This window comes from Oryctolagus cuniculus, chromosome 15 (assembly GCF_964237555.1).
Source record: "Oryctolagus cuniculus chromosome 15, mOryCun1.1, whole genome shotgun sequence".
Lineage (NCBI taxonomy): Eukaryota > Metazoa > Chordata > Mammalia > Lagomorpha > Leporidae > Oryctolagus > Oryctolagus cuniculus.
Window position 1 is genome coordinate 29,758,234 of NC_091446.1, and position 24,402 is coordinate 29,782,635.

At 50.7% G+C, this 24,402-nt stretch overlaps 2 protein-coding genes across 2 annotated transcripts in view; one reads left to right on the top strand and one right to left on the bottom strand.

Moving 5' to 3' along the window:
- PKD2L1 (polycystin 2 like 1, transient receptor potential cation channel) overlaps positions 1–24,402 on the top strand; it is a 116,590-nt gene that overhangs the window by 41,890 nt on the left and 50,298 nt on the right. The window lies entirely within an intron of this gene.
- On the bottom strand, positions 195–14,871 carry LOC100346046 (stearoyl-CoA desaturase). The gene is made up of 6 exons (XM_002718649.5): positions 13,617–14,871; positions 12,879–13,161; positions 10,384–10,514; positions 8,382–8,587; positions 6,759–6,991; positions 195–4,165 (listed from the first exon to the last, which is right to left on the bottom strand). Exons 1-6 carry the CDS (start codon positions 13,638–13,640, stop codon positions 3,966–3,968), a joined length of 1,077 nt encoding a protein of 358 aa, XP_002718695.1. The 5' UTR covers positions 13,641–14,871; the 3' UTR covers positions 195–3,965.

A 24,402-nucleotide genomic window follows, 5' to 3' on the forward strand; every position in this document is an offset into this window, starting at 1 on the left:
GGTGTTAGTGTTTGATCTAATGGCAGCAGTCTCAGGTTTGCTTCTGCCTAGAGTTTAACCTAAAGTTACCTCTAAGAAGGGTGGGGCAGATTCAACTTTTTTAATTTTAAAGGCACAGCACAGAGACAGGGTGTTAGGCCACAGGGGCAGGTCCCAGGAGACTGAATCAGAGCCACAAAACTCCAAGACAATGGTGCAATCAGATTCATTTCCCTTTTATTGTGAACCAACACAGTGTCCGATCAGTACAACTAGCTTCAGAGTTGACATGAATAGAATTATTGCAAAATTATTCTTAGGTCACAGATAACTCCTGTTCCACATAAAAAGGGAAAATCCACCCAAGCAAGGGAGAAGGGTCCTGCACTTGCTCTCATGGCACTGCGGATGGTTCTCACATCTCTCAGCAGTTGAGTGCCCTTACCCATCTAATAGATTAATTCAGTCTCAGGAGAGAACATTGTACACTAAAGTGAGCATCTGGGACACAAGAGCATACAAGTTCACGGTGGACACTGCTACCGTGGAGATACTCAGGACTTGGAGAATTCTTCTACGAAGGATCCCAAAATGCTTTATAAAAAGTTATTAGTCCTGCATCAAACTGCCCTTTTGGTGTGAGTCAGCATTACGATACCCATTTTTACAGAAGGACAATTGAGGCACATTCTAATAAAATGACCTAAATAGGGTAACAGAGTAAGTCAGTGGCACAGTAGCAGGCCTGACCTTAGCCACCAGCGTAATCTGGCCACCTTACTTTCCTACCTTTCACACTGACCCTTTTGAGGTACACTTACAGAGAATATATGAGCATCCTAGCAAACCAAATAGAAATTTTCCTTTTTAAATGTTACAGGCATCCTTAAATCTAAAGACAAATTGTGAATTGAATACATTCAGATTACTTCCACAGTTCATCAAATGTGGGCACTTAGCTGAAGCAGCCCTCAGGAAAATTTCCCAAATGAAGCCAAGGGACTCCTGAAAATTGTTAGACCAGACATTCTCCAGTCAGGTTCCCTTGTCTACCTGCCACTTCTGTGGGCTCACAGGTGCAAAGAGATTCCGCTGTGGGAGTGAGGGCTGACTCGTGTGCAGCACAGATTAGAAAAGATGTAAGGCACTAGAATAAGTTGTCAGCACGTCTACAACGCAGGACTATTAGAAATTCTCCTGTTGATTACATCTGAGTTACTCATTAATGTATAACTTTAAAAACTTGAAAATATTGTTCCTAACTCAGCAGACACACCCAGGCTTCCACGCCCAGAGGCCCTCAGGCTGAGGTCTCCATTCAGCCCTGTGTAGATTCATGCCATAAATCAAATCCATGGGACAGGAATAGAAGAGAAAGTTGATCACATTGTTCATGTATTGTAAAGCAGGCTTCTGATGACCTGTACAAAGGAACTGCCCTACAAATACTTCCAGACGACAGGCAGAGCTCAGCAGATGTAAACAGTGATCTGCCATCAGATTCCTTTCTGTTGAGTTGAACAGCTCAAAAGACAAAGATGCCTTTTATCCTCTTTGATCCCTGTGGCCTCTATTCAATTAACACAGGAAGGGCCCTTCTCCCTCCCACCATAGGGCTCAGCAGTGGACAGTGTGTGACACTGCGCACTTCCAGTGGTGATAGAGCGAAGCCAGGCTTCTGCACTAATGGCTGAGGGACTGGGACAGGAGTCCAAGGATCTAAAACACTGAGGTTCTGTTTCCTAGATTCTTCTATACTGTTGTCTGCCTTTGGCTGTGTGGTAGGGAAGGCTGGTTAGTCAGAACAGAGAGTCTGTTCAGCAAGGTGTGGTTTCTCAGTTACCACATCTCAACCAAAGCTGCAGCACAGCCTGCTCCAGGATCAGGGTCTCCCTTGAAAATGAGGCACTTGGGAACTGGGCCTTGCTGCTTGTGCTTCCTAGCAAGGACTAGGCATCCTCCTCCTTCTACAAGCATTGCTCTGTCAGCTGGGAGCCCTGCTCAGTGGGGCCACCTGACTGAGCAAACAGGGGGCACTCAACGTGCTCTCTGCTCTGACCAGACACAAACCCTCCTTGGCTCCATGGCAGCCTCATTGGCACAGCATGAGCATTTGGCTTGGCCATGTATCATGAGATAGGAACCAGGGATAGTTCTGGGAGGCTTTGCCAGCCTTGTCCAGAGCCATCAGTGTGGCAGAGAGAGGAGGTACAAGGCCTCTAGAGGCACAGAAAAGTGGAGCAGCTGTCCTTGCTAAAGAGAAACAGAGGTCTGGGGCCCAGAGTGTTGTGTCTGCAGGAGGAGTTGCCTGGGCAGCAGTTGTCACTGCCTCTGAACACATGCAAGGCTGCCTGACCAGAGTCAGAGACGATGTCAGAGAAGAGTAAGAATAAGATAGGGCAGGGCCAAAAATCAAGAATCACTGTGGCAAATAGATTACTACCTTGCTTCCCAGGCATTCCTATACTCTAGGCTAGAACTTAAAAGAGCAAAGAGTGAATGAAGAGGCTCATATTGTTGACAGACAACTGCACAATGTTACTCATTCCCAGGAGAAGCTGGAACTAATGAATGAACGTGACATTGAACTTGTTTCGTTAGGACACCCAATGACCTACTCTCTTCTGAACCCATGGCAGTGTGGGTAGTTATCACTTACAAGCTGCCTACAAACCCTGTTGTCAGCTTCTCCATTCTCTGCCAGCCATAGAGGGTGGTGGTCACAGGTGGGAGGATCAGACAAATCAGCTAATTCCTCCTATCCTTGAGGTTTCATAAACATCCCTCTTTCAAAGAAAAATATTCCAGGGGAAATATTTTGATGTTCTATGCAAAGGACATATATATCTCTATGTATTTTTGTTTGACCAAACTCTACTTCTTGAAATTCTTCCATTTTTGGATATTTAGAAATGCATAGTCATCATTCCTACCAACACCAAACCTCAAAACTTCTTATTCCATGAAATAAAAAATCTCCTTATTAAAGAGCTCCTTCCCCAGCCATGAACACTTTTACTACACACTAAATGCTTCTTCTTTGCCGAAAGCCTGCAGGGGCACTGAGATTTGCTTGTGTGTTCTACCAGTGCCAAGCTCCAGGCCACACCCTACTCATAGTCAGCAGAAAACAGAAATGTGAGGAGGGGCTCAAAGTCCTGGCTAGGTAGACAGCTGTGTGTCTCATCACAGCAAGACCTTCCTCTCTGCTCATCTCGCACCTCGACCCCACCCTCACTTATCAGTCATGCCACGGCAGCTAACCTCTCCCCTGACAGTTTACCTGCAATTTACCTACTATACAAGCTTTGTGCCTAGTAAAGTTATTCTTCCATTCTATCTAGCAAAGCCTGGCTGATAATAATTAACAAGGGATTTCCCAGAAGACTGTGTTGTCCTCTGGCTCAAGCAACCTACCTTAAAGTTCTGACAGCACAAGGAAAAAAGAGTTACCTATGTTTTGAAATCTTAAAAAGGCTGTGTAGGCTTTGGAAGGTGGACACCAACCAAGAACTGACCAGCTTCTTGTTTAAGAAGCAATTAGAGTTGAAAGGAAGGTGATAGGAACAAAGCAAAGAAGAGAATGGGAATAGAAAAGAGAGGAAGTCAGACAAGAAATACGTATCAGCTTAGCATCATAAAGGTATAGTTGTTGGTTTCCAATAATTTTTTAAAGAATGCTCAAATTTATTCTCATGATTAAAAAATTGACAGATAAAATTTTATGTATTTCTCATGTACAACATGATATTTTGAAGTATATATATGTATATACATATATATGAATGATTATAACCTGGCTAATTAACATATGGATTACCTAAACAAGTTATCAAAAATTTTTGCATTTTTTTAAAGAATACTATGCTGGAATGGGTTAAGGTCAATATCTTTAGCGTCCTGGGAGCATTATTCAGTAGTTAATAAACAGAACAGTGAACCTCTGCCTGGCTAGCTTTTGGCAAAGAAGTTGAGGAACTCAGAACTCAGCCACTCTTGTAGCTTCCGTCTCCAGTCCTTTTAATCCTGGCCAAGATGGCAGCCTTGGATACTTTCTTCCGGTCATAAGCCAGGCCCAGGACAGCCATGCAGTCGATGAAGAATGTGGTGAAGTTCATGTGCCAGCGATACTCACTGGTGGAGTAGTCGTAGGGAAAGGAGTGGTGGTAGTTGTGGAAGCCCTCACCTGCAACAAAAGCAAGGAGAAATGTCATGGAGCTTGGGTGGATTCCTGTCTTCCTAGCAGTGTTCCTGGAATCCAGCAGAAATATGCTGCTGTAGAATGGACAGAGGGATGGATCTGGTCTCTTACTCTATAGCAAGTGGATCCCCCTCAAAGCACCTTAAGAAATGATAGATGAGGCCGTTGTCACCCCTACTTGGTTTCTCAGAGCATGTGTGAGTTGACTGTGGAGCAGGGACTACTGCTGAGAATGCAGTGTCGGTTGGCAACCTCCAGAGCTTCAGGAAGCATTGACCCAAGGCCTGAAAGGCTGTGTGTGTACGTGTGCTGGGGTGCAGAGGGGAGAGTCCAGAATGAGGAACTTGGGCTCTGCTGTTACAAGTGAGCAGAGGACCCGCCTTCCCCACAGCAGCGGCACCACCATAAGGGTGGGAGCTTCCAATGGAACAGGAGGCAGTGGCCAAACATAGAGGACAGGAGGCCAGCCCAGGGCTGCGGTTTCCTCAGCCTCTGCTGGCGCAGAGTGGGCCGCTCTGCCTTCTCATTCTTCCAGCTTTGACTGGGCTGGGGGTGGTGCTGATAAGATAGACATTCTCTTTGGAAAGAAGAAACAAATTGCTGAAATATTCCCTCTGACCTCCGAGATGCTGAGAATTCTCGGGACAAGAGTTTCACATGGACAGACAGAGAAAAAGAAATTCTGGACTGAGGACAATTCCTGTAGTAGGTAAAGCTGTGGAGTCTCTGCAGAGAGAGGTTGGCGACTCCTGCCAGGTCCCCTCTTTCTGAGCTGCGTCCAACAAGGGCACCCTGACCCTTGTCAGGCCAGGGTAAAGGGAAGCCAACAGAGCGGCTGTTGGGCCTTGTGCAGATAAACACACTGCAGATAGAGAGGGAATGACATCGATGGCCAGCAAGACAGCATGTCCAGCAAAGGCAGTGACCCCACCCAGGGCATCTCAAGGTGTGTGCTTCCTGTGTGACGCTGCTCACCCCCAGTGGGAGCTGGGGAGAGGGTGGGCAAGCCCAAGACTAAGGGTGCTGATGGAGGACTGCTGAGCCCCTGAAATGAGTTTGCAGCAAGGCTCTCAGTGAGCACTCACCTGGCCCACACGTACCACTCGTAACACGGAGTGAGACACAGATGCAGAGAGAAAACAGAGGAGGATCAACGGTGGAGTAAGGATCAGGGCAGCAAGAGACAGCCCAAGGGAGGCTCAGGGAGAAGGCCAGCTGTGGTAGATAGGATAAGCACATGGCCCTGAGCAAGGTGTGTCCAGAAGCAAAACAGAAAAGCAGAAAACAGGGCCAGGGAAGAGCAGAGGATGAGGAGATAGGGAGGAAAGCAGCAGGCATGGAGAAGTGAATGAGCACACTTTAACTGGTGATCTTCAACAGGCTGCAGTGGAGGACGCTCACCATAGACACATTTACAATACAGGGCACATCTCAGTGCAGAAAATGCCATAGCTATAAGCAACTGAGGTATATACAGCATAGGTGATTTATTTCAAAGTAAGAACATGCTGAATGAGAGAAGGTGCCCCGAAGGAGAAGGAAGCTGAATGAAAGTCAAAAGTGATGGAGAAAGCATGCTTTTAATAAAATGGTAAATATGAGCAGGTTGTGAATACAAAGGAAGATATTAAAGAAAAAGATGAGTGTTAGGCAACGATGGGCATAAATGCGAGTGGTGTACTTGCCTAGGTTTTATTGGATGATCATTAGCAATGATCATTGCTGAAGGAGGTCACAGAGTCTGCTTAGGAAAAACTAACTTGAGGCATTAATCCAAATCTATATACAACAGAAAGAGAGATAGAAAAAATAATGGAGACAGTTGATAGAGAATCCTATCACCTTCATCTCTGACAATTAGGATTGGAGTTATGGGGAGAAATAAATTCAGGAACAGGCAACATTAGATCAATGAGCAAGAATTTGAGATCAAACTAGCTCTCTATGGAGGAATTCCTAAGCCATGCTAGGAGAATCAGTGTTCCTAGGATAGAATAGAAACAGACAAGAGAAAAATAAAAGATAAGAAGGGGGAAAAAAAGAAGAAGGGACAAGTTGGGAGTCTGATGCTCTTCATGCTGGAATCACCAAACAATAAGGCATGGCTCCCACTTGAAAATATGGTGCACATGAATATAACAGGGAGATGAAAAATACATTCAGTGGGACATGGTTTAATTAAATCAGTCATGTCTACATTTTATGTGGCATGTTTAAATAGAAAACATTTGTCTCATAGATCACTGTGACGACCCCATTGTCTTATGCTTCCCCTTGGCCATGTAAGACTTTAGGCCAGTAAAACGGAGAATGGGAAAAAGAGAACTCAAAATATCCAGCATTTGGAGATGGCTTGGAAACCTAGAATCATAGCCAGTAATTTTTTACCCTTTAATTTTCATATAATACCTATTGCCTCAATGCCTATTGACATTCATATTACTGCATACTTTATTTTAGCAGAAAAAGTGAGATTAAAAAGTGGCCATGAAGCAGAATAATCTGTGATTTCTAATTCCTAGGCTAACCCTAACCAGCAGACCACTGGACATGGTCTTGCTATGCACTGCTGACTTACCCACAGCTCCCAGAGAAACCAGGATATTCTCTCGGGATTGAATGTTCTTGTCATATGGGCGATATCCAAACATGTGGGCAGCGCTGTTCACCAGCCAGGTGGCATTGAGCACTATGGCATAACGCAGAAGAGTGGCGACGTACAAGCTGTGTCGAAAAGTTTCACCCCAGAAATACCAGGGCACGAGTGTGGGCAGGATGAAGCACATCAGCAGGACGGCGGGTTTGTAGTACCTGCATGGGGAGATCACAGGCTGAGCCGGGGCACAGGGGATCCAGACCTGCCCCTGCTGTCCATGCTCCCTGGGCTGGGCCACCTCTTCTCCCTTGCTGTGAGACAGGGGTGGGCATCTGTTGGGCATGCCGTGATAGGCCCTCACTCTGTGGATGGGGAGATGAGGAGGGTACAGGACTTCTCTGAGGTCACTGGGAACCAGCACAGCACAGATTGGAATGCCTGCCTCCTGGCTCCAGTCCACAGCCTCTGTCCACTGTGCACAAGGCCCTGGTGCTAAGTTCACAGCTGAGATCCAAACCCCAATTCTGGATCAGAGATCCCCAGCCTGGGCCCATGCCCATCTGCCTTTGGGCTCCTTGCTCTTGCCCATCGAGCTCTTGTGGCACACGTCCCTGTTTGGTGTCGTGCCTCCATCTCCTGTGACCGCCCTCTAATTCTCTGCTCTTCTTTGCCCCCAGAGAGGCACTGAGTGGCCTTGATCACCTGTGTGTCTGTCTGAATGCCTGTCCCACTCTCCCTTCTCCCTGGGGACGTGGCCACTGCCACTCGGCAGAGTGATTCCCTGCCTCCTTCAGCAGTCACATCCTCGCTGCATCACGCCCTACCCAGTCCTGCCTCTGCTTCCCCAGCGTGGATCCCCTGACCCCCTAACTGCTGTCCCTGCCTCTCCTCTCTGGTCCTTGGTTTCTGGCCCCTGTCCTGAGAGTGGCCCTTCTGAAGCAGACCTCACGCTGCCGCTCTGTGCTCAGACCTGTCAGTGCTTTCCTGTTGCGCCCTGAGTCACAGCCCAGGTCTGCCTTTAGGACCCGGTAAGAGGGACACAGTCTGTCTGCAGTGTGGGTTCTGTCACCCCCTGTCCTCCAAGCAGGAGCACCCGTGGCTGGGACACCTGGGTGCTGCAGCTCATTGTCCTCTTTCTGTGTGCACTGTCCCTGTGCACACACGCTAGTGAACATCCCTGTCCCCCAGTACATTCTCATCCTGCTTCCTTCATAAACCCTTGGAGTTCTCGCCAAGCCACCTCTCCGTCTTCTGTGCCGCTGGTGGTTCAGAAACTGTTCTGCCTTGCGCCCATGGCTATTTGGACCTTGGCTTACCGCTCCAGCCCTCCTAGACTACAAACTCCTTGAAGGTGAGGACTCAGCTACATGCATTTTTGGGTCATTAATGTGTCCACGTCAATGAATTCTTGTACTCAGTTGGTTTAATTAAGGTAGCTCAGAGAGGAAGAGCCAGTACCATAGTTTATGGTGGTGGGCCTGTGGGATGTTAACGTTTGGGGTTTAAAAATGGTGATTTTGAACTTGCAAGTCCTTGGAGAAAAACTGGGGTCCCCACGCTCCAGGGGCCGGGAGCACATCCCCAGCTCCATCGCCCCTCACTCACCGCCTCTGGAACATCACCAGTTTCTCGGCTTTGAGGTCTGACAAGTCCAGCAGAGCGCCCTTCTGCTTGACCGCAGGGTGTTTGCGCACAAGCAGCCAGCCCACGTGCGAGAAGAAAAAGCCACGGCGGGAATTGTGAGGATCCGCGTCGGTTTCTGAGAACTTGTGGTGGGCACGGTGGTCTCGGGCCCATTCAAACACATCGTTCTGGAGGGACAGAGAAAGGGATGCAGCCTGAGCGGACGTCCTCTCAGGAGAACTCTCGGCAGAGGTGTCTTCCAGGCGCAGCTCACAACACCCAGGAGTCTGGGCCCCTGAGGAGTCCTGGTGCCGCCTCCCCTCTGCCCCACCCCTGCCACTGAGGCTGAAGGGGAAGGGCCACTCATGCTCCCAGGACCACGTGGCTGTGCCTGTGCCCCCTGCAGGTGAGGTGGTGGGTAGAATCGAGGTGAAGCACGCAGAGCCCGGATGGTTTCACTAGGAATGAACACTGCACTTCCGTAATAAGGAAGCTTACAGCCTGATTCCTGGGCTTTGAGGACACAAGGCAGGCCATTTTGTGCGCTAGGGTCCTGATCAGGGATAAAACTGCAGGGAGGGGCTGGCACTGTGGCGTAATGTTACAGCTGCTGCCTAGAGTGCCGACATCCCATATGGGTGACGGTTTGCGACCTGGCCACTCCACTTCCAATCCAGCTCTCTGCTATGGCCTGGGAAAGCATAGAAGATGGACCAAGTCCTTGGGCCCCTGCACCCATGTGGGAGACCTGGAAGAGCTCCTGGCTCCTGGCTTAGGAGCAGTGCAGTTCCAGCTATTGCAGCCAGTTTGGAAGTGAACTAGCGGGTGGAAGCCCTCTATCTCTGCGTAACTCTGACTTTCAAATAAATAAATAAATCTTAAAAAAAAAAAAAAAAACTGCAGGGAGTTCCATTCTGGTGGCAAGAGACAGCTCACACAGCCCAGTGCCAAGGCTGGCATGTAAATCATGGTCGTGACCACATTGCTCAAGAACCTCTGGGCTTCTCTGGACTCATCCCATATCCTTTAAGAAGGTACCAGCAACTGGCATAGGGCACAGTGATTACAATGCCTCTTGAGAGGCCTGCATCCAGATCAGAGTGCCTGGTTTCAAATCTTTTTCTTGATAGGAACTGTCAAGGTATGAGTTGTTATAGTGGAGATGATTACATAAATGTGCTAAGTAGCCTGGATATTGCCATGATAAATAGGACTAAGTTGATTTCCTTTTTCTCTTGCTCCAAGCTAAGTCCCACACTATTGCTGTCTCCTTTGCCCATTGCTATAGCTTAATAACTTTCAGAGTCTCTCTTCCACAATTCCCTTCATTCTGTCTCTTCTCTTTGCCTGAGAATCTTCAATTCCTGACTTAGCCATCAAGGCAGCGCAACACAGGACTACAGTGTTGGGCTATGAGCCTGCCAAAGACTCAGTTTAAATTGGGGATTATAATAGTACCTACATCATAAGAGTGCTGTGAGGATTTGATGAATTAACCTTTGTCAATAAAAGCTTAGACGAGTGCCTAGTATACGATCCTTACTATAAATCTGTTTTCTATCTGAAAACCACAGACTGCATGATTCTGTGAAACCGATTTTAATCCCATGGAGTCCTAAAATGTTCCAGTTACAGAATGCATTTCCAGTCCACATCTGCCCAGAAAGCCAGGCTCAGTCACTGCTCTGTGGCTCCTTGGGTTGAAGGGACACAATGGCCGGCCAGAATAACGTGGGGACCTTAGGCTCAAAACCAATCCTGCACATCAAGAGTGTGTCCTGCTAATCCCCGTTGCCCTTCCCAGCGACCCAGAGCAGTCTGCATGCTTTGTGGACTTCAGGACTGAGCCTGCACGTGTGACACAGGGGAGAGCAAAGTGCCAGGGCTGTCGGCGCAGCTCCTCTCCAGGTGCCCACCCCTCCATTCTGCTCCCAGGCCATCGAGAGGGTGGAGAAGCAAGGGCTGAGCAGCACCAGCTTCTTACCTGGAAGGCCATGGTGTTGGCAATGATGAGGAAGAAGCGCAGGGGCAGCCGAGCTTTGTAAGACCGGTGGCTCCACAGGCGATGCGCTCCTGCTGTGATGCCCAGGGCGCTGACGAAATAATAGAATATCCCTGCCAGGAAAGACAGTGGGTATCAGCGAGCGATGCCAGTCCTGCCTGGGAGACAAGGACGCTGTTCTGATGCTAGAGTCTGTGTCTCCTCTAGGCTTCAGGTGAGCGTCTGCTTCCGTCCAGGCCTGCGGTCTCAGGAGGTACCAGATGTAATTGCCAACCGGGATGCAGGTTGCTGGTGTACCCATCACTCTCTCTGTTCAGTAGCCTGAGAGGCAGGGGCTGAGCCTTGGTAGAAACTGGGAACTATGTTTGTTTCCTAAGGAAGAGCTAGCTGGTGGGTGACTACGGAACTAGTACAGGTAGCAATACCACACGTCGCAGCACACTGTACCTGCTCTTGTGTGCCTCTGCAGCCACAGAGAGGAGCTTCCTAAACACCTCCTCCCCCACCCAACTCTCCCTCCCACAGGAGGCAGAGTGGCCCAGTGGCAATTCTCGCTGCATTCCCTCTGAGCTGCAAGTTAGGCCCCAGGGGACTCGGTGACCTCAAGCCAAGTGGCGATGGATAACTTCTTCCCGGAAACACAACCTGACTGCCCTGTACCCGGAAAAACCGCCCTTGGACCACAGCCCTGCATTCACCAAGGAGAAAGAAAATGGCTTTGGGCATAAGAGCAGGAACAACCTGCTGGGAAGCAAGGAAGATTCCAGAGTTGCTTCATGCTGCAGACGACCCTGGCAAGTTGACAGAAAAAGCACGCAACAGCCCCTATTAACAGGCCATTGGGAAAAGAGCCCAGCACTGTGGTGCCTTCTTGGCAGCATTTTCAAATAGAACCCAGGAGTCGCTGCTCTTTGCCTTCTCCCTGGCAGAGATTACTAACGCACACATAGGTGGTTGAGCAACGCCTCATAACTCTGGTCCTAAGAAAGACTCGGTGGTTTTCCCTGTGGCCCTGTGGCCCTCAACGTTGCCAGAGGAGTCTCTTCAGCCCTGCCTTAAGGGCTCTTCTGAGGCTCCACAAGGAAGGAGGTAGAAGCCTCTCCACATAGCTCAGTCATGAGAACAGCTGCGATGAGCCCCACATCACCTAAGAAGTACAACGTGCCTACGGGAAGAAGTGCTGTGGCCCCCAGTTGGTACCAGGGCAACAGAAAAGACATCCTGAGAAAGGACATGTTGGCAGCAGCATTTCACGGTGGCACTTGCGGTCTTTCCTATGGAAAGGCTCAGAGGACTTTTCTAGTTTGTTCTCACAGCTTTGGGATGAGCTGCTAGGTTCCATTAGACCGACCTGCCCGTCCACAGAACCACCCGCTAAAATGGGCTGTGAGAAAGTACGCCCGCAGGAGACTGCTCAGGAAAACCTCACGTTGTCTTCTGGAGAGGGGCTCCTGGCTCAGTGCCCCTAAGCTGGGTCTGCGAGGTTCCTGCAGCCCCATCCAGACTGAGGTTTCGGGGGGCAGAGGAACTGTCTGTGTGGACTGAAGGCACACAGCCCTGCTGTGAGGACCATCCCCACCCCCACCGGCCATGTGCATCCCTGAACAAGATGAGCTAAGGGAAGGTCAGGGACAAGTTGGTGGCCAGCTCCTGCCCCCAGCAGCCTCCAGGCTCCAGTTGCACAGGGCCCTCTTTTCTGACCCGGTCAGGCTGTCCCTGATGAGAGACGGGAGGGAGCCACAGAACTAGGGGAGAGTGGGAAGAGCTGGGGCCTTGGAGCTTCACAGCATGAGCACAGAGGGCCCGGAATGGGCGGCACAGGAGATGGAACGTGAAGCACGTGCATTCTTCAGCTTCCGAACACTTGCTAGGCTGTGCGGCACCCTGGAGACAACATGAGCAAAAGAGCACCTCATCTGTGTTCCATGTACCATGCCTGACACAGGAGCCTTCCTCAACCTCCTCCATAAAAAACGGAGCCTGGTCTGGCCAGGAGAGAAGACTGAAATAGTTCCCTGGGTAACAACCTCGCCTTGCCTCCTTTACCCTGAACTCTTCCTGAGCAGCTTCCCCCTGCTCCCTCTCCTAAGTGAGCTCCTCATGCACCATGAGGACCCTGGTCTCCACCAGGCTCCCGGGCCTCCCAGGTCGGGGTCCTGATTGTCTTGTGGCTGGCAGGGCTGGCACAGGAATCAAGCAAACGACTCAGAGAAGCTCTCAGGGACAGCTGACTCTGGCACAGGTCCACTCTTCAGTCATGTGGCACATGGTCTCAGGGCTCCCTCCTGAAAACCCAAGTTAAAGGACCCCCAGAACTGACCCGCTGCATCCCATCGGCCCTCCTGGATTCCATTCCCAGCCCAGACAGGCTCTCAGGCAACTGCGGAGAACTGGTTGGGAAAACCCAGGGATCCTGCCTCACTTGAGAGCAGTGAGAAGCCTGGACACGGGCTCAGGAGGGCAGGGACGCTGCTTACCCCAGAGCCAGGTGCGGAACTTGCAGGTGGGAACCAGGGTGATCCCGTACAGGGCTCCCACGTGCAGCAGAGCCATGAGGATGATGTTCCTCCAGACGAACTCCAGCTTGGGCCTGGGGCCCTCCTCGTCCTGGTAGCTGGGGTCGTAGATGTCATCTTTCATTTCAGGGCGGATGTCTTCTTCCGCCGGTAGGAGTGTCTTCTCCAACTTGCCCTCTCCACTCTGCAGGAGCCTGGAGTGGGGTGCGGTGACGGTGGTGGTGGGGGTGTAGGAGCCAGAGACCTGGCCAGGAGGGGGAGAGGAAGAGGGTCAGAGCAGGAGACAGTGGAGGCAGCAGAGGCCACTTCACTCTAATGCGGCAGGGGAGAGGGGGGAGGGGAAAGTGGGTGCTGTGCGCGTGCAGGAGGCAGAAGTTCCCAGGAACTGTACAGAGGAATCGGGGTGAAACCTGGAGGTGAAGGAGGAAGGAAGGAGGGGTGAAGCACTCGCACCCCAAGGACACACTGAGGAAAAGTCGCAGGTACACAGTTACCTGCAGGACTGCGTCTTTCTTGATTTAAAGTTTAAGAATCAAAGGTTGGGGATTCAAGCCCCCAGAGTCGAACCCACATCTTCAAGCAGCTGATGCCGGTACACCTCGGGACAGATGGCTCTGGGCTGGGCCCCCACCCCAGTCACCTCCAAGTCCCAGCCCCACCAGCGACTCCCGAGTTCGGGGCGGATGCTAGGAAGCTCACCTCCTGCAGCAAATGGGCCGGCATCTTGCCTCCCGGTTGCTGATCCCTGTCGCGAGGCTGAGTGAGCAGTGGAGTTAGGGAACGGGGGGAACAGAAGGTAGGCGTGGGATCCGGAGCCCGCTGGAGCGCGGCGATCTTGGCGCTGCGATGGGTCGGAAGGCTTTCCCGCAGCCGGGTCGCGCGATCGGGTCCGCGTCCGAACCAGCTGTGCAGCGATCTCCTCGGGGCTGGGGATTTAAAGGCTAAGAGCTGGCAGTTGATACCCACGTCCCGGATTTCCTCAGACCCCTCTCATCCGCGGCCAACAAGGGGCAAAGTGCGCAGGGCTGGGTGACCGAGGAGCCCCGCGTGGAGGTGAGGGCGGGACAAGGGAGGGGACGGAAAGGTGGGGCGGCAGCGACTACTGTAGCCACGCAGAGATGCTGCGGACAGCAGCGCCGCACCGCCCCTGCCCAGCCTCTGCCCCTGGGGAAATGCTAATGAGGCTTCAGTACTCTCTGGCGCGTCATTGGCCAAAAGGAATTTGGTGCCACCTCGGCTGCCACTGCCATTGGCTCGGCGCAATCTGCTGTTCCGTCCGCCTGCGCCGAGCTCCCCCTCCCGCTCTTTCTCTCCTGCCGGCGCCCTGCGGCCTCGGAGGTGTTCCGAGCCTTCTCTCTGCAAGGCGGAGAGGACCAGGTGCTGGAGTAGGGGTGGCGCCAACACGCAGAGCGAATGAGAGAGCGGGGCGTGGGTTACACAGGAAATACCCGGGAAGCTGTGGCGGCGCCCATCGCTCAGCCCTGCCTCCAGTCTTTCCATTCCCCAGACCCTAGGAAGGGGAAGCTTGGCTTCCACTCCCGGCATTGAGGCTCAGGAGACTGGAGCCCCCCTCCCCCCCCATCCTTCCTCCCCAGAGTGCAAGGATAGGAGGCCGCTGGGGAACAATGGCAGGGTCCCGCCCACAAGTACTGCGATGTGGACCTCGGAGCCGCGCGCACCTCCAGAGCCACGCACTCAGACCCGCGCATCTGTGCGTCTGCACGCACTCCGCGGGCGCTGTGGGGGCAGGCGCCTCCGCGAGCCACCCAACAACTGTGCGGGACGTGTGGGAACACCTTCAGGTTGTCCGGGGAATGTTGGGCGCCTCTTCCTGGAGACAGGCAGGACGCCCAGTTGCGGGTCTGCCCAGCAGCATGGGAGAGGACTGGGTGTGGAATGAGAGGAGCCTGCAGGTCTTGGGAAATTTTGTTGCAAACTCCGGTGACCCTGTGAGGTGGGCTCTCCCTGAACCCACTGGAAAGAGAAGCCGTGGGCAGATCCCAGAAGCTGCCCATGGTCACAGCAGCCAGGCAGTGGTAGAGAAACGTGATGCTGGAGGCCCAGCTCTTAACGCTGCCCAAGCCCTTAGTGTGCAGGCGCCCTAGGAGATCTGACCCACAGACCTTATGCCTCATCTTGTCTGTGCCTGGGGGAGCCCCACCAGCAGAGCTGGGAACCAGGCAGGCCGTGCATTCAGCCTGTCCCCTTCCATGCCCGGTGTCCTCCAAACTCTGCCCAGGAGCCCCTCGTGGGGAAAGGAGAAGGAAAGGAGTTCTGTGCCAAGGAGGGTTGGCTTCAAGGAGGGGAGGCCCCTGGGACTGCCAGGAGGAGGACAAGGCAGATCCCCATGGGCCCTGGTCCTAGGGGGAGACCAACTCGCTGGCCAGGGAGCAGGCAGCCCCTGCAGCCCTGTGTGACAGCAGTGCTCTCAGAGGGACAGCGGGTCTGGTCATGGCAGGGAGGAGCTCAGCGTGTGGACCAGGAGCCCTCCCTGGGCTGCTGCTCAGGGTCTCTGCAGTGGTGCATCTGTCACTGTGTCACCGACGGCGGGCCTTCCTCTTTGCCTCAGTCTGTTTCCTCTGCTAGCACAAACTGCCATGGGCACGTGGCTTTGCAACAGCAGCGTACCTCTCACAGGTCTGGAGGCTGGCAAGTGCTGGGTCATAGCTCAGGGTGACCTGGGGTCTGGTGAAGGCCCCTTTCCTGCTGCATGGACGGCCGTCTTCACTGAGCGTCCACGTGGGGAAGGCCCGAGATCTTTCTCAGGTCTTTTACTGGTGACGCACATGTCATTCTTGAGGACTCATCCATCATGGCTGACTTGCAGATACCACTTGCTAAAGCACCAACTTGCAGATACATCCCAGGAGGCAGTGATTTCCAGTGAACGTGGGGTTGCGGGTACACATTCATACTGCGGCATTCATCAGGGAGGAGGGCTCAGGATTTCTTCTGGGGGTCTGCCTTCCACTGTGACTCAAGGTGGCCATACTGTGGATGCAGCGTCTCTCATCTGTAACTGCCCAGGCACACTCGCCTTGTGTGCTCCAGAACCACCTGAAACACCAGGGTTTCCCAGAATCTGCTCCTACTTTCTCAGACTCTGGTTGACACCTGTGCTGTTGTTCTTACTTGGTGCTGCTGGCATTAATTAGGCCAGATGCCCCTGAAAGAAAAGGGGAGGCCCACCTAGGAGGCAGTGTGGGGCAGGGGTATTGCCTTCCTCCCTAAAGACAGGCTGCTCGCTGCCAGAGTGCAGGAAAATCTGGATGAGGGAGAGGGAGTTTCAGAGAGACGAGGGCAGTGCCCCTGTCGGTGTTGGGAACCAGGCAGAGTGGTGACTGGATCCTCCGTGCACATCCCACTGCTGTGGTTGTGTCACCCCCACTTCCCACCTGCCAGGAGCTCACAGGGCCCTCTAAGCAAGGCTGCATGGTAGGAACAGTGTTATGCAAAAAGCAGGAGCCTTGGTGGCAAGCAGGAGGAGGTCGGTGAAGGAAGAGAAGTTACATCTGAGTCTATCGCCCGTGTGTGACGGCCAATAGAAGTTTAGCAAGGATGAGGGAAATACAAAGCACGCTTCGGAGCTGGAGACGGCAACCACACGCTGTCCTGTGTGAACAGTGGCAGGAGGCACCACAGTGGTTTTTAAATTCCATGTTGATTCTTCAGTTCAGAGAGCAAGAGAATCAGGCCTTATCCCCCATAAGTAAGTAAGGTGTCGCTAGCAGGAGGCCCAGGACAAGCTCTTGTACACATTCAGTCCTCTCCAGTCTTCCCAGATCCGATGCTTTGGCAGAGGGTTGTTCCCATATAGGATGGGGCTGGGAAAGCAGATATCTGCTTGGTTCAGCCTCATTTCTCTGAGTGTCCTGGGATCCTCAGCTGGAAATCCTGAGGTTCCCCCTACCCTGCAGAGCAGAGAGCCGGGGGACACCATGGACCCAAACCGGTATTTCAGTGCAGCAATATGCCAGAATTCTAATTGTCCCTCAGCCACACCCTTGGAAAATTGTCACTGCTTTTGACATGAGCCTGACTGGAACATAATTTAGAATTGAATGACATTGTGCAGTGTATATTTTAGCTACTCCTGCACTCTTCTTTATTAGCATGAAAAAAATCTGGAAATGCTAACACCTGTGGGGATGAGTATCCCCTCAGAGCAGTCAACCAAGAGTATTTCATTCTGCTTCTCTAACTGGGAGTTTGTTTCCCTTTGGGGCAGAGGTCACCTCCTTTCTTGGGGCCCTGGTCACACTGTGACTCTCCAGTGTCAATCGCCAAAGCAGCACAATGACTTGAGTTCTGGGTTCATTACTTGATGAGAACACCCTTGTCCCACAGTTATGACAGCAGCATGGACAGCCTTTGTTAGAGAGGGCTTATACAGACCAGTGAACATGACAGACTCCAAATGATACAGGAGCCAGGGAATGGAATAGGTGCTTCATAATAGAAGAAACAACAGATGCCAAATACTTGAAAAAACTTAATTTGTATTAAAGAAAAAAGTGATGATGTGTAATTTATCACCATCAAAAGCTTGATAATATTCAATATTGAAGAGGATGAGATGAGACAATCATTTTTTAAAAGATTTATGTATTTATTTATTTGAAAGGCAGAGTTACAGAGAGGAAGCGGCAGAGAGAGAGAGAGAGGTCTTCCATCTGCTAGTTCACTCCCTAAATGGCCACAACAGCCAGAGCTGTGCCTATCCAAAGCCAGGAGCCAAGATCTTCTTCTGGGTCTCCCACATGGGTGCAGGGGCCCAAGGGCTTTGGCCATCTTCTACTGCTTTCCCAGGTCATAGCGGAGAGTTGGATCGAAAGTAGAACAGCAGGGTCTTGAATCGGACCCATATGGGATGTAGACAGTGTAGGTGGTAGCTTTACCCACTACATCACAGTGCCGGCCCCAGAATAATCATTCTTTAAATGGCTGAAAGAATACACTGAGTCACAAGTATGTTCAGCACAACATGATACTAAAAATTTATGACATATTACAAAAATGACACACTATGATGCAGTTCCATCATAGATATAAGTTGCATATATGGTAAGACTTCAAGAAGCTCATGAAATGTAAATGCATGGATTGCATTTTTTTTGCACCAGAATAAACTTACCTTTTAATTTCATCTTTCTCAGAAATTTTTGAAGTAATTGTCTATATACTGAATATATATTGCAGCCAACACCAATAAAAATGTTGCTTAAGAAGCACTTCTAGTGACATGGCAAAATGTTCATACCATAATGATGTTCAGAAGGAGGACACCTACATGTGTATTTATTTGCTGTCAACAACATGAAACAGTGTTAAAGTGGATAAAAAGAAGTACTAGGTTGACACTGTGGATCTGAAATTTGCTGAGAAATCATCTGTGGACAATATAATTCATCTTGTGAAGTTTAATTTCCCCATCTGTAAAATGAGGATAATGGGGCCAGCACTGTGGCAGAGTGGGGAAAGCCACCACCTGCAGTACTGGCATCCCATATGGGGCCGGTTTGTGTCCCAGCTTCTCCAATTCTGATCCAGCTCCATGTTAATGGCTTGAAAAAGCATTGGACAATGGCCCAAGTGCTTAGGCCCCTGCACTCATGTGGGAGACCCAGAAGAATATCCTGGCTCCTGGCTTTGGCCTGGCCACTGTGGCCACTTGGGGAATGAACCAGCAGATGAAAGCACTCTCTCTCTCTCTCTCTCTCTCTCTCTCTCTCCTTCTTCTTCTCCCTCTCCCTCTCTTTGTAACTGACTTTCAAATAGATTAATTAATTAATTAATTAATTGTGTAGGAAGATGGCAATTCCAGTAGGGGACACACAGCAAGTGCAATCATTATTATTTCATTTAAATACAGGCTCCTTCATTTTGGCATTCCAGGGTCCCATGATTTTACTCTGAGCTTGTTATTCCACTATTCATTCCACTTACCCCTTGGTGTGACTTATACCTTCCTCAAACTGAAGTCTTATTGATGTCTTTAAAAAAATGATTCATTTTATTTATTTGATAGGCAGAGTTAGAGAGAGGGAGAGACAGAGAGATCTTCCATCCACTGGCTCAACCCCCAGATAGCTTCATTGGCTGGAGCAGGGCATGGCTAAAGCCAGAAACCTGGAACTTCAGCCACGTCTCTCACATGGGTGGCAGGGGCCCATGTACTTAGGCCATCCTCTGCTGCCCTCCCAGGCACATTAGCAGTGAGCTGGATAGGAAGTAGAGCAGCCGGACTCAAACCAGCACCCATATGGGATGCCAGCACCATAGCTGATGGCTTTGCTCACTATACTGCAGTGCCAGCCCCATTTTTACTGATTTCTAAACATGCTCCATATTTTCAACTTTTTCTTCACATCAGCTCTGCCTATGAAAATAGTGCTCATGACCCAGTCTTTACCCTCCTAGATGTATGCCCAGATGAAATAAAACCACATGTCCACACAAATAAACTGATGTAAGAATATTCATAGCAACATTATTCATAACAGCCAAAAGATGAAAACAACCCAAAGGTCCATCCATTGGCTAATGGACAAATAATTTATGGTATATCCACATAATGGAACATTATTTAGCAATAAAAAAGAATGAACTGTTGATACATGCTGCAACATAATTGAACCTTGAAAATACAATGCTAAGATAATGAAGCTAGTCAAAAAAGACCATTGATTGTATCATTCCATTTATATGAAATGTTCACAATAGGCTAAATTATAGAGACAGGAGATTACTGGTTTTCCAGAGAAATAAGAGTTGGGAGGGTGATAGCTAAGGGGTGTAAGGTTTCATTTTGGAGTAACAAAAATGTTCTAAAATTAATTGTGGTGATAGATGCACAACCTTGTAAATATACCAAAAGCCATTAAATTGTATTATATAAATGCATTTCTTTTATGCTGTTAATTAATATCTCAATAAAGTTATTTTAAAGCAAACCTCTGCTCTGCCATACCAGCAAATCTGAGGAGGAATTTGCTAATTTTCTCCCAACAAACCCTTCTGCTAGGCATGACAGAGCAGAGGGGCTTCCTTTAGGGCATCTGTGAAGGTTTTATTCCCCCATGTTTTCAGGTCAGGTAACCCATTTGGTCCTGAGGAGAGAATTCTCCTGGGAGCTTTCCTTGGGGGAAGGGCCAGGACCACCTGGGAGGTTATCAGGATCTGAGCTTTGTTTTTGCTTATGGTCCACTTGCCCTATCAACCTGTTGCTTCAACCCTGTGCCTAGCAATTTCCCTAGCTGAGTTACCACTTGGCTGTGGCTTTTCTGGCTCACCTTTGGGGCCACAAATACTGTAACCAGGACTTTGTTGTCATGGATATTTCAAGGCCTGAGTGCAGAGTAGGCAGAATTTCCACTGGGTGAGGTTGATTTCAAGAATACAGACAGTTCTCGGTCCTAATTTGAGAGCAGGTTTATCCAGAAGAGACTGAGTCAGATAACTAGGACTTCTGTCCCTTCCTGACCTTTGCTAGGGTATGGATCTCTCTATGGAATTCTTTGTCCTAGGATTTATTTTGATTTTGTTTCTCATTGGAATCCTGACAGCTGAACCATCCCCTGGACCTGAGCTGTTGCATTTACCTGACCTTTGTCTCACAGGGACACCTGATGGGAGGGAGGAAAGTACAGAGGAATTCTCTGCCTCTCTCCACTGCTAAATGGCCAAAGATATTGACCATCCTGTCAAAATTTCTTTCTACACACCAAAAAAGGCCACGACCCACCGTCGATCGCTGTCCAGTGCGACCCCTCTCAGAGCACATGATCCTCTTCCCTGCTTTAATGACCTCACTACTCCAAGCATGGCTTTGGGTTTCCCAGTCTACAGAGCCCAATGATAGTACCCTAGGATTCCCCAGGAAACCACCATCTCCTTGAAAGGGAGTCCTCTGGGGGTGCTGGGATGGGGAGGGTGGCGCACTCTCAGCTTTCCAGCAGTAGTCAACTTGTGGGACTTTGTTGTTTCTGATTTTCTCACTTCTGGCTGTGAGTCACTCTGAGCTGCAAAATCAGTGGCCACATTGGTCGAGACTGTCCTTCTTGTTGAATCTGAATACATGGGGGAGTGTTCGGAAATCTATGGGCACGTGCTTGTCTTTCTGCCGGTATCTTAGGGCCTCTCTGCTGCATGGTATCAGACTCCCAAGTCCTAGGCATCTGAATTGCTTTGTGACTGATCCAAATAACACCCTTTGCGTGTGTCAGTTACTTTCCCTATGTCTCAGCAGACAACAGTGACACAGGAGCCACCCTTGCAGAGGAAATCAGCAGGACCTTGGCAGGATGTAAATTGTGCAAAGCATGTTATTTCTGGAGCCTGTTGCCTCTTCCAAGGCTAGTGTGAGCTTCTTCTCTGGCTTGCTGTTCCAATGTGTTGTCCCACTTGGGAGATGGGGGAAAGCAGCCTTCAGTTTCCATGTTCTTCCCTTGGAGGTGGCAGTAGATACATCTAGCTGAGGTCTCTCAGAGTTTGGGGAAAGGATGAGGGCTCCAGTGATGGGCTTTCTACACATTTGTGACCTTAATCCCAGGAAACCATGGCACTCCCATGGATGCCCACTTTTTTTTTTTTTTTTTTTTTTGATAGGCAGAGTGGATAGTGAGAGAGAGAGAGACAGAGAGAAGGGTCTTCCTTTTGCCATTGGTTCACCCTCCAATGGCCGCCATGGCTGGCACGCTGCAGCCAGAGCACCGCGCTGATCCGAAGGCAGGAGCCAGGTGCTTCTCCTGGTCTCCCATGGGGTGCAGGGCCCATCCTCCACTGCCTTCCCGGGCCATAGCAGAGAGCTGGCCTGGAAGAGGGGCAACCGGGACAGAATCCGGCGCCCCGACCAGGACTAGAACCCTGTGTGTCAGCGCCACTAGGTGGAGGATTAGCCTATTGAGCCACGGAGCCGGCCAATGCCCACTTCTAACATGGACAGGCTCAGCATGGGAAGCTTGGGTCTCCTTTTCTCTGTTCTCAACACATTTAGGAAAGTAAGCATGGGGACACATGCCTAGAATTAGGGAGCATTAGTCTGCAGCAAGGAAGGAGACAAGAGTTTCCACTGAAGGATGGGGACCATTCCTTGGATGACATCTACCTTGAGTGTCTGAGACTGTCTGTGGCTGTCCACAGCCAGCTGTCAACAAGGAGAGAAGGATCTTTATGCAACCTGGAGCTATCACTTGATATTGTCTTCCTTTTGATCTGGGATCCCTGCAAGGACAGACTAGAAACATCTAGAAGATTCTGTCCCTGGGGACGTAAAACTTACAAAAAGACTGACTGTGACCCCCAGTGTTACCCAGGAACCCTAAGGTTCAATCTTTTGATGCACGTAAGGAAAGATAATACATTCTCTTGCACTAAAGTTCGAGTCTGTAAGTGACACAGAAGAGGCCCAGTCCCTCTCCCATGTTTGGCATTTGCTGGCTACAAGCCTTCTTTCAGTCGCTGACATTTCAGCAACTCAGGATCCTGAGACTAAAGTGTCAGCTTGCTCAAGTAAACAAGCTCACCAGGACATGCTGTTATCCAACCAACCCCACAGATCTGTCCATGCATAACACACGTGACACTATCCACTGGGCAAGAGGCCAGAGCTGTAGAAACTTCCCTCATAACCCCAGACCTCTGAGGCTTTCCTAGGACAGAGAGCAATGTGAGCATCAGCTTCTGTCCCAGAGCTGGCCCTCAGCAGCTCCCTGTGCCCAGAGAAGGGAGCAGGGGTCCACACTGAGTGACAGAAGCAGACAGTGAGGAGAGATGGTTTGAGTGAACTCCCCTCAACCCCTCGACAGGCCCCATGCTAATCTGCCTGTCTAGAGACAGTCTGGACATTATTGGCTTCTAAAGATTGAGTGAAACAGGACGTAGGACACTCCCACCCTGCTGGGCAATTTAGTTCACTCATGCAGCCAATGTTCAGCAACACACAGGTGGTGCCTGGCTCAGTGGTGGAGTGGAGATGATAGGAGGCCCTGCCCTTGGACAGCTCGAGACAGTGGAGGAGATCTTTGTGGCTCTGGATGCTGGAACTCAGCACAGGGTGTTAGAGACTCAGAGAAAAGGCAAAAGCCAGACCAGCTTGGGAGAAACAGGGAAGACTTCTTGGAGAAGATGCTGGTACTCACACCTCAGGGATTATTAGAGGTGCGTTGGCAGTAAGGGCCAGGGTGTTCCTACAGCCCAACTCCCTGGGTTACATGACCTTTGTCTGTCCACACTATCCACAAAGCCCGTCTCCCCTGTCACTCTAGCCCTGTAAAGTATAGAATTAGAGTGTGTGTGGTGTGTGTGTGTGTGTGGGGTACATGCCTGCATGGATGTGCATGTGTTCATGTAGTCATTTTTTTAAAAGATTTATTTATTTATTTAAAAGTAAGAGTTACACAGAGAGAGAAAGAGAAGGTGGGAGAGAGAGAGAGAGAGAAAAAAAGAGAAGTCTTCCAATCTGCTGGTTCACTCCCCAGTTGGCTGCAACAGCAGGAGATACACCAATATCAAGCCAGGAGCTTCCTCTGGATCTCCCACACGAGTGCAGGGGCCCAAGGACTTAGGCCATTTTCTACTGCTTTCCAGGCCATAGCATAGAGCTGGATCAGAAGTGGAGCAGCCAGGACTCGAACTGGTGCCCATATGGGATGCCGACACTGCAGGCAGCAGCCTTACCCATTACACCACAGCGCCAGCCCCTATAGTCATGTTTTCATGCACAGGTTTGTGTACTAGGGGAGAGGCCTTGACCAGGTCGTTCCCACGTATCTCAGGGACCTGGGGGTAGGTCTGCAGTTCAGATAGTGAGTGTGACAAGGAACAGTGAATGTTTCAGGGATGGAGTATGTGACCTGGAAACTCACAGGACAGGCACGAACAGAGAATGAACATGACAAGACCAGGGTGGCCTGACCTTGTACAGACGGCTCTTCCAGACCACAGGCCACTCCCTCCCTCCTCTGGAGTCAGCATGGGAACTTCGCACCCCACTCCCAAAGCCAACCCCTCACCTGAGCATGCCCTCATCGAGGGAGGACACACAGCGGGCAAAGGAGCCCAGGGCCACTGATAGCAAAGCAATGAGCCAGGAGGGAAGGCTTTCTTCCCTGACAGCTTCTGAGTAAGGTGGGGACGTGGGAGCCTGGCCTTTGTGGTCACAGCCAGGAGTACCCCCCACTGGCACCCTGCAGCTGCCTTCCAGAGTGCCTGTAGGGAGAGAGGGACCCAGCCATTCCTGCCCTTCCCCCTCCCTCTGGCTTCCTTCCTCCCCTCGCCCTCTCCACAAGGCTCCCCCTACAAAGCAAACTTCCCTGAGTCCAGCAGGCCATGGGCACCAGGGCAACGCAGGCAGCTAGCCCACTTGCCCTGCCCTCCCTCTGCCTGACAGTAACCTCTCCCACCCTGATGTCACCCTGGCTTTGCAGGGACACAGCAGCCAAGCCATGAGGTCCAGAGGGCAGCTGGCTGTGTGCAAAACCAAGCA